Below are 12,492 nucleotides of genomic sequence, written 5' to 3' on the forward strand. Positions count from 1 at the left end.
TATTTAAAACATTAGACTTCGCCCAAGAGAGGCATGTATTGATTTTTAGGGTTTCTTAGCAAGGAAAACCATTGTGAGAGAATACTCCAAACATCTTTCTTCTTTACTTTTGATTTTTATGATGAATTCTATCTTAGTTTATTTTCCCATAGCCATGAGTAGCTAAATTCCTTGTCTAAGGTTTTGATGGAACCTATTGGGTGATGAACTTCTTGTTTATGTGAATACATATTGCTAGTTTAATCTCTATTTGTTCAACTTCGTGTTTGTTGTAGTTAATTGACAGGATCCTCAATTAGCTGTGCCTATTTAGTGTGCATAACTTGAAAAAGAGTGCATATTTAGGGTATTGTTGAACACCACCACTCCTAGATTATTAGAGGAATCTATAATTGCGGGTTTAAAGGCGGGATTAGGGATTACGAAGCCTTGGGTGTAATCTGAAGTGAATCGTGCTAAATAAAGTAAGCTAGTGTATCTCGGGAGAGTGCAATAGTAAATTACTGTGATTACTCGGGAGAGATTTACGGTAAGATTAGTGTTCATGATTGATAGAGATGTGTTGGTGAATTTGTATGAGCATAAACAGAAGGGATTCCATCAATAGGGGAAATCATTGCCTTAGCTTTTTATCATAATTGTTTACAACCTTATTAGTTTAGTTTACAGCTATTTAGTTACTTGCAAGCGTAGTTGTTAAAGAACATTCAACTGAGATTTGAATATTTGGAAAGCTGGTTCTGAAGAATTAGTGGGTCTGAAGATAGTGGTTGATAGGTTAACTCTCTGTGGATTCGACCCTGGGCGTAATACTCGGGTTATATTTGCAACGTCCGCAGAGTCCTTTTTATAAGGCATAGTTGGGCGTGATCACCACTCTTCCACTAGAAGCCTCAAACTGATTGATATAAACCTATATGATTATATACAACTCTTAATATTTAAATTCTTTTGCATGATTTCCTATGTCGAAGTCGCTTTTCAGACATTCACTCTATATTTTTGTCCGCGCAGTCTAACTTATATAAAATGCAAACAAGTTGTGACACATCGGTTCCATGGTCTAGTGGTCAGGACTTTGGACTCTGAATCCAGTAACCCGAGTTCAATCTCTGTGAAACCTGACTCTAAATTTTTATGCGTTTTTCAGTTTGCTCTTTGTAAACAATAAAACAAACCTCTAATTATGGAAAGTTCTTCAGCACTGTATTCGTTACTTCTTAATTGTTAAGGAAAGGCTGATCTTGTATAAGCCAAAATATATTTTCTCGGGTTTCAACTTTCTAAATTCTAGTCGACAGATAGAGCTTTCCACTTGAAAAAAAAAAAAAGTTAATGGATTTTAGAATAGGAGGTCTAAGTAATGAATTTAGTCCTTTTCTTGACTTGGTTTGCCTGCCTACTTGACAAAGCAAGTTACTTGCTAGTTCTTTCTCATCTATGAAATAAAACGTGTTTTTCCTTTTCTTTTCCAAAATAACACGTTAATAATAACTCCTAGAAGAAGAAGTCTTGTGGAAATTGTATTTGGATCACCACCATAGGATGTCCTTTTACAATTAATTAGAGTACCAAATCACATGCCCGAGGACGTGATTTTGTTTATGCCATTCCACCACTATTTCTCTTTTTTTGTCGAGTAATAAAATGTGTGGAAACATAAACAATAAGAATAATATTGAAAATTACTAGGGTTCTGGAAATATACTTAAAGAAGTGGGACCTTTCACGAGCGAAAGAAGAAGATTTCAGAATTTAAAAGAAGGAAATCATGTGCTTGGGCACAAAAAAGATAAAGCTACAAAAAAAATAGGAAAAATAAAGGGTGTGTTTCCTTTTTAAAATAAATAATAATAATAATAATAATAATAATAATAATAATAATAATAATAATAATAATAATAATAATAATAATGGTGTGTATTGAAAACATGATTCAGCATTTTATCCACACTTGGTTGTTTTTTTCTTTCTGTAAAGCGCGTCTTGTCCATGAAAGATGGCAACAATTTTTTCTGTTTACCTTGTGACTTTGTTCATCCTCATCCATCACTATTGGCTCTTCTTTTCTAGCCCATTACTCTCTCTTTGATTGGATGTAAAACCCTTTAATTAAAAACATACTTATAGGCGTTTTATCGGAGAAAGAATATTTTCTTCAATAATCTTTTTTTCTTTGACAAGAAAATAGATTGATTCCTAGAATGTAAATAGTGACTATTATCTAACTAGAGAAGGGTAGTTAAACTAATCTGACACACAATTTTGAAAATTCTGTAAACTCTTTGAGGTCGTTTGGTTAGGAAATAAATTATTTCATAATTAATTATCGCAAAATTAGTTATCACACCCTTCCACGGGAATATAAAAAAAAATACTACAATCTCAGGATTAGTTATACTACTTTTTTATTTCAACTAAACGTGGGATAAACTCATCTCAAATTTCGTCTCAAAATTAGTTATCCGTTATCAAACGAGCTCTTAGGATTTTCACAAAGAGATCAAGACATCGAATTATGTCTTTCTCAAGTCCGATCGTTCTTCCTCAAGATCAACTTGGAGCGCAGTCGGATGCTACTTAATAATCAAGTACTCCAAGCATAGGCGAATGTAGTGTACTACTTACGGGTTCAACTGAACCCATAACTTTCGATGCGGAGTAAAAATTTATATGTAAAAATTCATTAAAATTACAAAAATAATAGATATGAACCCATAACTTTAAAAATATAACGGGTTCAATATTAAAAACTTTAAAATTGAACCCATAGGATTTAAATCTTGGATCCGCCTCTGACTCCAAGAAAAAGATCCACAAATGTTCGATTTCCATGGAGATCAAATACATGCTAAGAAAACCCGCATTATTTTACATTAAAAAAATGATGCAACCTCAAATCATGGAGAACAATTCAGAGAAATAATTAAGGGAACAAACAAAATTATTCATCAATAAAGTTATTTTTCTTCGTATGATTTTGTGATTGAAAAACGACACGAATTTGACGTAATTAATATGTAGGCAGTAACTGTTGTCCTTCACACAATACCTTCGTCGACAAGAATTTTGTCATCATTCCAACCTTTCTTTTCTCAGCCAAGTATCTTTTTTGCCCTTCACTTTATCCTAAAATTCCCAAACCTTGTAAGCTGTAGCAAAACCCTTTTAGTTTAGATTGTTTTTCTTCCTTTCTTGTTAAAGAAAAATATTCCTATACATACCGCTATTCCAATCTCAGCCGAAAAAAACCGAAATAAATATATTGTTAATATACCTGCACTCTTTAATAAATTTCAACTCGCAACTCTAATTGAAACGGCATCACTTTTAGCCCGCGCCAGAAATTATTTATATTTAGTAACCGAAAAAGTGTATAAAATTTATATAATTTTTATATATAACATACAGAATGTATATATATATATATACAAAAAAGATATATTTTTCGGCTATTATTTTCAAGAGCGGCTATATAGTGTCATTTTCCCAATTATATGAATTGCCGCGCTCGTTAATTACTTTCAATATACAAATTTGTGATATATTTTTAAACCGGTCTATCCCACACATAGGAGAACAATTCCTTTGTCAAAAAAACATGTAGCAGAGAACTGAAGCTGCTTAAGATAGTTTTGAATAATTTTGAGTAGCAATTTGTACCTTAGTATTCTCAAACATTATCGTGTTAGTTTTTCGCTTTACCCTTTTACAAGATCTTTGTTTACTAAATGCTTATTTTTTTGGAGCTTTACTACCTGTTGCTTTCTACAAATGTTCAGAGATACCTCAACAACCTTCATGGGCAAAAGCACTAAAGAGAAACAACCCACAACTCCATCTTTATTTTTATCTTTTTTCAATAGATCTTTCCCCCCCTTTAATTATGTCATTAAAACCTATTTTTCTCCTACTACACAAGTTACATGCTGCATTTCATAACTATTGCACTTGCCAAACAGATCCCAACAAATATTCTTATACAACCTGGCAATAATTAGTCAGCCTTTATTCTCCTTAACATACAATACAATGCATAGCCTGTTTGAACAAGCTGCAACTTATTTTGACGAGTTTTTTTTCAAAGTTGTTTTTCTCAAAAGTATTTTTAAGTTTTGATGAGTCGCAATTTATATTTGGCTAATTAATTTGAAAAACACTCCTGAACTGCAATTAGTGTTTGGTCAAACTTTTAAAAACTGCTTCTAAGTGTATTTTTCTCAAAAGCGCTTTTTAAAAAGGTACTTTTGAAGAGAAGCTATTTTTTCTGATTCTCCTCAGAAGTATTTTTTTTGTTCCAAAAGCTTGGCCAAACACTTGAACTTTGAAAAAAAAAAGTGCTTCTACGCAGAAGCGGATCCAGGATTTTAAGTTTATGGGTTCGTGTCGCAATTTCAAATTAATATACGATAATAACTGGGTTCACAAATAGATATTTATAGATATTTAATAATTTTTTAACAAAAATACAGGGTCTACGCAAAAGTTACTGGGTTCCCGCGAACCCGTATCTTACACCCTAGTACGATTGGAGAAGCTTAGCCAAACAGGCTAGCAGTCCAGAGATGAATAAACAACCATCGTTAGAAACAACATAAATGATACAACATGTTTGAAAAAAATTACTGCCAGAGTATATGAATATCTAACTAATCTGGTAAGCAGTAATACTAAAGAAGAGAGTACAAATTCAATGTATGTAAAAGATTTTCCAGAATTATTCTTCTTAAAGGCAAGTACATGTAACTGTATATTTTACAGCCTGAATTAGTAACCTGAAAAAGAAAGGTCGCTACTACTATTGCCGACACTACTAATCTGACAATTACCTTAATACTGTATGACATTAAATTCCAGGTTTCAAATGTGAAAGTTAGAAAAAAAAAAAAATGAAAAATACATTATTAATGGTAGACATGTACTACTAATTGTTGTTGTCATATCCAAAGGCCCACAGCACAGTTAAAGCTATGCACCCACCCATATTCAAAACGTTGTTGTCACTTTCTCCTCGTTGAAAACTCTCTTTTCCCACTTTGCCACGACTAACCACACTTTTCTTCACATGTTTTTGTCATGTTCAATAAATAACAACTAACCAAAACACAGGGCCAGTTTATAATCTGTTAACACTAATAACAGGACAGGAACTGAAGGAGACAATTCTTCTGACTGCTACTATGCCTTTATAACAAGAAACACAAGGAACAATATTTTCCAAAAGCAAATTTCTGACTGAAATTACAAAGTAAATCATTTCCATGCATTTATCATGGACCGGGCACAAGGCAGCTTTACAATATAGTAAAGAGTCGATAGAAATAAATAAAAATCAATTTATCAATAAACTACGCGTCAATCCCAAACTAGTTAGGATTGACTATATCAATCTCCAGTATCACCAAAAAATAAGATCAAGAAAGCCCAAAACCCTAACATGGCATTCTAAAAAGACAGAGGGAAAAACATAGATCACATAAAAACTTTATGATAAAGTAGGAGAACTTGTTAGTTTCTATCATACTTTCCTTTGTGCATTCTTGAATAGCTGCATGACATAAATGAGTCTACAGAAGCTCCTGAAGAATTAATAACGACAATGAATGATACAAAATAATGGTATGCATAAGATAGTTGAGCTTGCAATTGATTCATCTTGCTTTATGATAAAACATGTATACTATAGACAAACACAGAAAATTTGCTGCTACTTTGTCAATAGCTAGTTATGTCCACCTATCTTGAACTGATGTATACGAAACTCTCTGCAGAAACTAAGATATGATTCTTCACTACATCTTATGCCTAGCAACTATATAAAACATAAAACTGTTATTTCCCTACCGGTGAAAATTGCCTTAGCGAGTCTGATTCGCTGGAAAGTGCAGCCAGCAACTTTTCCTTCGTCAGCTGATCAGATCCACTAGACTTGAGTACAAATGTGTGAAATACAGTTCCATTCCCGGCAGAAAGTTTTGATTCAACAACATTGATCTGTGCCTCTTTGAATGTTTGGATGACTCTTGATATTGGATGGCTTTCCAGCGGACAGCTCACCCTTACAATGACTTCATCATTGGCAGCTTCTACGTTGATGTCGGGTCCTCGGATTTGAATATCTGAATTCGGGCTGTCTTCTGCAGCCATTGCATCCCTTGAAGTGCTTCCTAATCTCAGCTCCCTCTCAGATTCCATGTCTCTTAGTTTTTTCTGCATCTCAGTTATGTAAGCAATGGCATCTCCTAAGAGGGAAGCTTTGTCCATCTTGGAGATATTCGGAACAACAGCTCGTAATGCATAGAATCGCTGGTTCAGCTTTTCCCGCCGCTGCCTCTCCGCCTCTACATGATTGAGGGGCTCTTCCCTTCCGTTGGCTGGCTTTCTTCCACGTTTTCTAGGCCTCTTTTCATCGACTGGGCCTACACGATCTTCCTTACACGAAGCTTCAACATCTGAATGCTCAGACTCAACAGTGTGTGATGGCGAAATAATGGGTCTCGAGGTTGCTCCAGTGAAATCAATTTGCATTCTAGCAGGCTTTTGATGCTGAAAGTTGTTCATATGGAATTCTTCCCTTCCACCATTGACAAGCTCTTGTAGGTTGTGTGCTGGGGGCGTCTGAGGACGATAGAGCTCCACTGGCTTTACCGGCTTCACATTACTGAATTGCGCCCAAGAAGCAGCATGTAAACCATTACGCCCGTTCATGAACGGCATCCTGTTACCGTTTTGGTAAATGTCCCATGGTCTCTCCTCCGCTTTCCTAACAGCAAGTTTTTCCCTAAAGTGGGTACCGGAATTTAAATCGTGCCCAAAAATCTTAGGAGTTCCATCTGATCGCTCACTAAAAGCTGAGCTCGAAAAGGGGGAATTGTTTCCATCTTTTTTCTCAGTTACAACTGCTATACCTGCTGCTTGCTTAGCCCTAACAAGAAACGAAGAGAAGCAAGATTTTATAGACTGCAATAGCTCCAAACTTTCCGGTATCGATCTGACTGATCCCAATTCCACAACTCCAACATCAGTTGGGATCAAAACAATAGTTTGCATACCAGCTGACTTAGCTAGGAAAGATCTAGCACAATAATCTAGAGGGGACTTCAACACATCTGATAACCACAAATGCTTACCCGAACCAAAACACTTCCCTGGACCTCCCTCTCCTTGAGGGAACGAAAAGTACATCGAGGCAAGGAAGAACATTTCAGTATCAGTGACCCTATCCAATCCAATAGCATAGTTATCTTCATCTGTTCCACCAAATAACATATGCAACTTCTGAAGGACCCTTTTCCTCATCCTTTGTTGAGCCTCATCCTCAAGGCATAGATTAAATATCCTTTTAACTTCACACTCCTCTCCTTCCCTAGGTTCTCTACAACACCCATCCCCCCACCCTAGCACCAATTCCCCCGATTTAGACCGTGAAATTTGCCAAAAGATGGCATAATTCCAGCTAAAATTAGTGGCGTTTGGGCATTCCACGAGATCTGAAAGCTTATTCTGCAAATTCTGATCATTCCCTATTGCCATTAAAGAACATTCTGCTGAAACCGAGCTAGATATCAAATATTCAAAAGCTTCTTTTCCCAGTACAGACGCCACCGTAGCCTTATCCTCATTACTCCACGACATATTCCCTGTACCCATCTCTACCTAGTACAAAAAAAAATCCCTTGAACTAAAAGCACCCCTAGACCCCAAAAGAGATTCCAAATTTATATTACAAGAACTGAAAAAGATAATTCTTTTTTTTCCTCCAAAGCTTGAACCTTTAACACATTTTAGAACACCAATTAACCAATCTAAAGCAAAGTCATCTTAACTTGAAGAAAAACAATTGATCTTCTTCTTCTTATTGAACACATAATTGTCCATACCTCTACTTTTCAGATCTCAAAAGCTTGGAATCTAAAGGGTATAAGTAACTATAAGAAAATACCCAGAAAAGATACATACTAGGACATAATAATGCATAAATGGACAAAAAAAATTAAAGAAGATTGGTAAAAAAGCATGAAAAATACACACCCGTATCTTTTCAGTCAAGAAGCTGAACAAGGAAAACTTTTGAGCTCTGGAAGAAACTGAGGTTCTGTAATAGAAATAGAATTCAACTGAGAAAATACTATAGTTTTGCCCCCAATAAAGAAATATTGGTAGTTTTTTGAGAAACGAAAATGAGAGAAACTGTTTTCTCTATTTTCTTGCAAAGTTAGAGAGAGAGATAGGGGGAGAGGCGGGGGTATATTTTGGGTTATAGTTTCTCTAAATCCCAACTGCATGTGTGTTGGTGTGTATACCATGGTTAGTTAGGGGTTTAATGGGTTAAAAGATTTAACCATGGTTGGGTTAATACATGAACATGCTTTTTCGTGATATAGATTTGTTTGAGAAATACTAGTCGGCAGTGATCCTATTTTTTTCGTTTTTTCATTTTCTTGTGAATGTGGAAAAGAAAATTTTACTTTGACACGTGTTTCCGTAAGGATGACAAAGTGCACCTTAATAGGGCTGTGTAAAAATTCTACTCCGCAATTTAGATAAGGTAATTTAATTCGTCATAAAATTTAAAAAAACAAAGAATATTTTTGAAATTTGTGATATTAAAAGTTTAAGGGAAAAAAATTTTATGGGACCATTATATTTGTATAATTATAAAAACTTTTCATTAACAATAAAATAGATAAAATAAAAAATTTAAAATTAAATTATTTTCAGATTTTGAAATGTATCATTCATTTTGAAACAGACTGAAAAGAATATTATCTCATTCAATTTGAAATCTATTTACGATAAGCACGATTTTTCAATCAGAAGCAGTTTTCCAAGTGTCTAAAAATTATTTATCAGTTATATCAAATATCTACTCACTTTTCATTTCATGATTCTGTATAGTGAAATGGCAAAAAACGTGCGCCTTTTTGCCGACGTCTATGGTTTTGAAACTCGTACTTTATCATATATAGTCAATTGTTTTCCTTAATTTAAATTTACATTCATCTGAATCTATTTATGACGAGGATAGGTTTTAAATCAAAAATTACTCATTTTATCCCAAAATGTTTATACAATTTTACATTCATAGACATCATGTTTGGTCATATATAGAAATTTTTGATCTTCAACAAAATTTGATAATAGTGATCGATAATCAATATCTTAAGATGGCTTATTTTTCATTTATACTAATTCTTGTTCAATTTCATCAACTTTTGATATTAAAATTAGATTAATGATTTTGCTATGGTTATTGGTGAAGATTGATCGTCAATAAGTAAAAATGCCTAGCAAATTGAGATATAAGGATAATATATTTGTCTAACAATTTGACGACTACTTAATTTTATTTATAGAAAAGGATATGGTATAACATTTTGGTGCTATTTCCTTAATACCTCAGATAGAGATATCAGCATATCGCCATTTTTTTTAAATATTTATTATTTTATTTTATCTTTTAATTTTCCTCCTTAATAAAGCAATGTGAATAGAAAGTGACAATATGATACCATTGTCAACCATGTGATAATAGATGGTTGGATATTAAGTGTAGTAAAAGGAAATCCTAGGTAACAAAAAAGAAGGGATTAGTCTTTTGATTTTGTCCATTTGGAGCTTTTGATGTTGATTAAGGGACAAATAAAGCTTTAACAACACACTAATAGGCCAAATTGAGTAGAATCTAAGGCTCCTACGGCTGATAATTGATTCCTAAACCGAGTGCTTCATTAATATGTGGGGCTACCCTAATTACTTCTTTTTTATTATGTGGGACCCCATCTCGGTCCCACTTGTAATTCATTAAACTAATATTCAACAAATACCTTAACGTAATTTTTATTTTTTTATTTTCTTTTCAGTATGCAAAAAAAAAAGGGTACACTTGCTCATTTTTCATTAGAAGAGATTATATTTTGTTGAATTAGAACCTCCGATCAAGGATTCAATACATCAAAACTCTGAATTACAAGAAGTGCTTTCATCATCTCACATCTAACTTAACTATATGCCTTTAGGGATCGTTTGTTTCATACGTGGGATAAATTAGGATATTCCATGGACTAATATATCTCAGGGAATTAATTATTTTATTTTTTATATAGAATAATTAATTCCATCATTTTGATAAATAAATATATCTCATCATTAACTAATATCCATAATCAAACGTAAAATAATTACTAGTATCTCATATTTTATCTGAAAACCAAACGACCCCTTAGCTCTTCAAACTAAGCATTTCTAGTTTTCTAGGAGAGTTTGTTCAAACGAGCTGAAATTCCTCTTCAGATATTCAGTAATCAAAGAAAATGTTCCCAAGCCGATTTGTTTTTAATAAACTATTTATAACTTTAAATTTGTAATTGTCTCTCAAAACTATAGAGAGCAAATAAAGAAATGGTATGACGTAATCAAATTAGAAGATGGGATTAGTGGATCATTATAATCGTGATTAGGGGTTGGGTTAAATCCGATAAAACGTGAACAATCTGAACAGAAAGAAACTCGTGAAAATGTAGATATCCAATTTCATGACATGTGACCCAGAACAACTTTGTCTGGCAAATGGCAAATGGCAAGTGGCAAGTGGCGCGACAAAAGTTGCTTTCTCTTATCTCAACAATAATAAGTGGTTTACATTATTTTTACTTATTCTAAATTATTAGTACTCATTTGTCTCAAATAATTATTTTTAATGCCAAAAATAAAATAAATAAAACTATGAGGCGTTCCAGTTAAATGTATCTATTTTAGTCAAAAAACGACTCACACGCTTAGCTAGATATTGTACTCACTTTCTATGTCCAAATTATGTAACACTAGGTTGATTTTCAAGCAAAATTTAAAATTTTAATTATTTCAAGCCTCAATGTAGTGTAGTGTGTCAAAAGGAAATAAATTTTTATGTATTCAATAACTATGATGTTTTCCGTACATAAATTGCAATGTGTTTTTACAGAATTGAACCTTAATTTTCATATAAATTATTACTCCTCCGGTCCACTTTAAATGATTTTCTGGCCTTTTTTTGTGGTGCACAATACTTGATTTTTTCAGATAGGAGTAGTTTGTTACATTTTTAATGAGCAAATTAAGATTAATATGATCAATTATATTGTTAATAAAGCTAAATGATGAATTTATTAATATATATGAAAAGATCCAAAAAAAATCACTTAATACAGGCCGTAGGAAGTAACATTAATTCCAGCTTGAAGGTACTTCGGTACCCAAAAAAAATTACGATGTCGTATCAACTATTAACTTATGCAATCTTTTTCATACTTTAAACAAATTTCTACTAAACCCGGTAAAAAGAAGTTTTTTAAGTTAAAAGAAGATGAAATGCAAAATGGGGGAGAAAAAGAAAAAAAAAAAGGAGGACAGTAAAAAAGAGGGGGGAAAAGAAAAAGGAAAAAACAAGCGAGCGGTAATTAGTTTGGGAGGGGGGTGAATGAAACACGCGGATTTTCACGTGAAAAGTGAGTCGAGGCGTCACGCACCGCCAGCTTGTCCTTCACGCCAGAAACATTTTAGCTAACTGCAATCCCTAATTTAATTTAATACTGCGAATAAAGGATAACACGTTCAGCACAGCACCACAATTAATTCCTCTTTACGTGGCATTCATTCAACAATTCACCACCACGTGTCGCCATCTAATCACCTAGAATTGAGGAACAAATAAAGCACAAAAATAGCCCCAACACTTGTTAGGTGTTAGTATTACAACTAACATATTGCCATAAAACAACTTTTATAAGTAAAATAATTTAATTGAAAATATTAGTACTACTTATTATTTAATTTTCTAGGTTCTCATGTGCCATAACAGTTACACACGTCACCTTGGTATTGCGCGGAACTAAACTTTTTTTTACCCAATTACTTGGTACAGAGGGGAGTAAAAGGCTCGTGAACCGCGCGTGACTATAACGTGAATCAATTCATGATTGCGTGATACACGCACGTGATAGGCATTTAATTTCCTTTCCCTAACTTTTTTGTCTCTTTTTATTTATTGAGTAAAATGGAGAAAATGCTTTTAACTGTAAATGAAATAAGTAAGTGTTTGGGTATGTGGGGCTTTTGTCCGAACCAAATTGTTCTTTAGCTTTGGGGATGCTGATGTAACAGCAGAATCGTGTCGCTCGTGCTTTCTTTTCTATCATTTTGAGCCGTACGATCTCAAGTCAAGAATTGAAATTTTGTGATTAGGATACGAAAACCCATGTGAAGCAAAAAGACAATTAAGGACAGCTATTTTTTTAAAACATTTCGAATTAGTTGATGCCTGATGGAAGTGTTTCAAGTACACTCAATTTTTTTATTTGACCATCTTCAGCTATTAAACTTATTTCAGTTTTTAATTATTGCTAAAAACTGAAAATATTTTTTTCTTATTGTGATTGATGGAAAAAAAATTCCAAAAGAACATCAAAAAAGAATTCAGAAGAAATTTATATTCCAAAAGCCGGTTCCACGCAA

At 33.5% G+C, this 12,492-nt stretch overlaps 1 protein-coding gene across 1 annotated transcript; it reads right to left on the reverse strand.

Moving 5' to 3' along the window:
• Positions 5,471 to 8,260, reverse strand: LOC109210971 (transcription factor bHLH13-like). The gene has a single exon (XM_019374486.1). The coding sequence runs from the start codon at positions 7,648 to 7,650 to the stop codon at positions 5,833 to 5,835; it is 1,818 nt and encodes a 605-aa protein (XP_019230031.1). The 5' UTR covers positions 7,651 to 8,260; the 3' UTR covers positions 5,471 to 5,832.

The sequence above is a fragment of the Nicotiana attenuata genome, chromosome 1 (genome assembly GCF_001879085.1).
Source record: "Nicotiana attenuata strain UT chromosome 1, NIATTr2, whole genome shotgun sequence".
NCBI lineage: Eukaryota > Viridiplantae > Streptophyta > Magnoliopsida > Solanales > Solanaceae > Nicotiana > Nicotiana attenuata.

Excerpts from the sequence above, each read along its gene's own strand:
- LOC109210971 (XM_019374486.1), bottom strand. The coding sequence starts at position 7,650 with ATGGGTACAGGGAATATGTCGTGGAGTAATGAGGATAAGGCTACGGTG.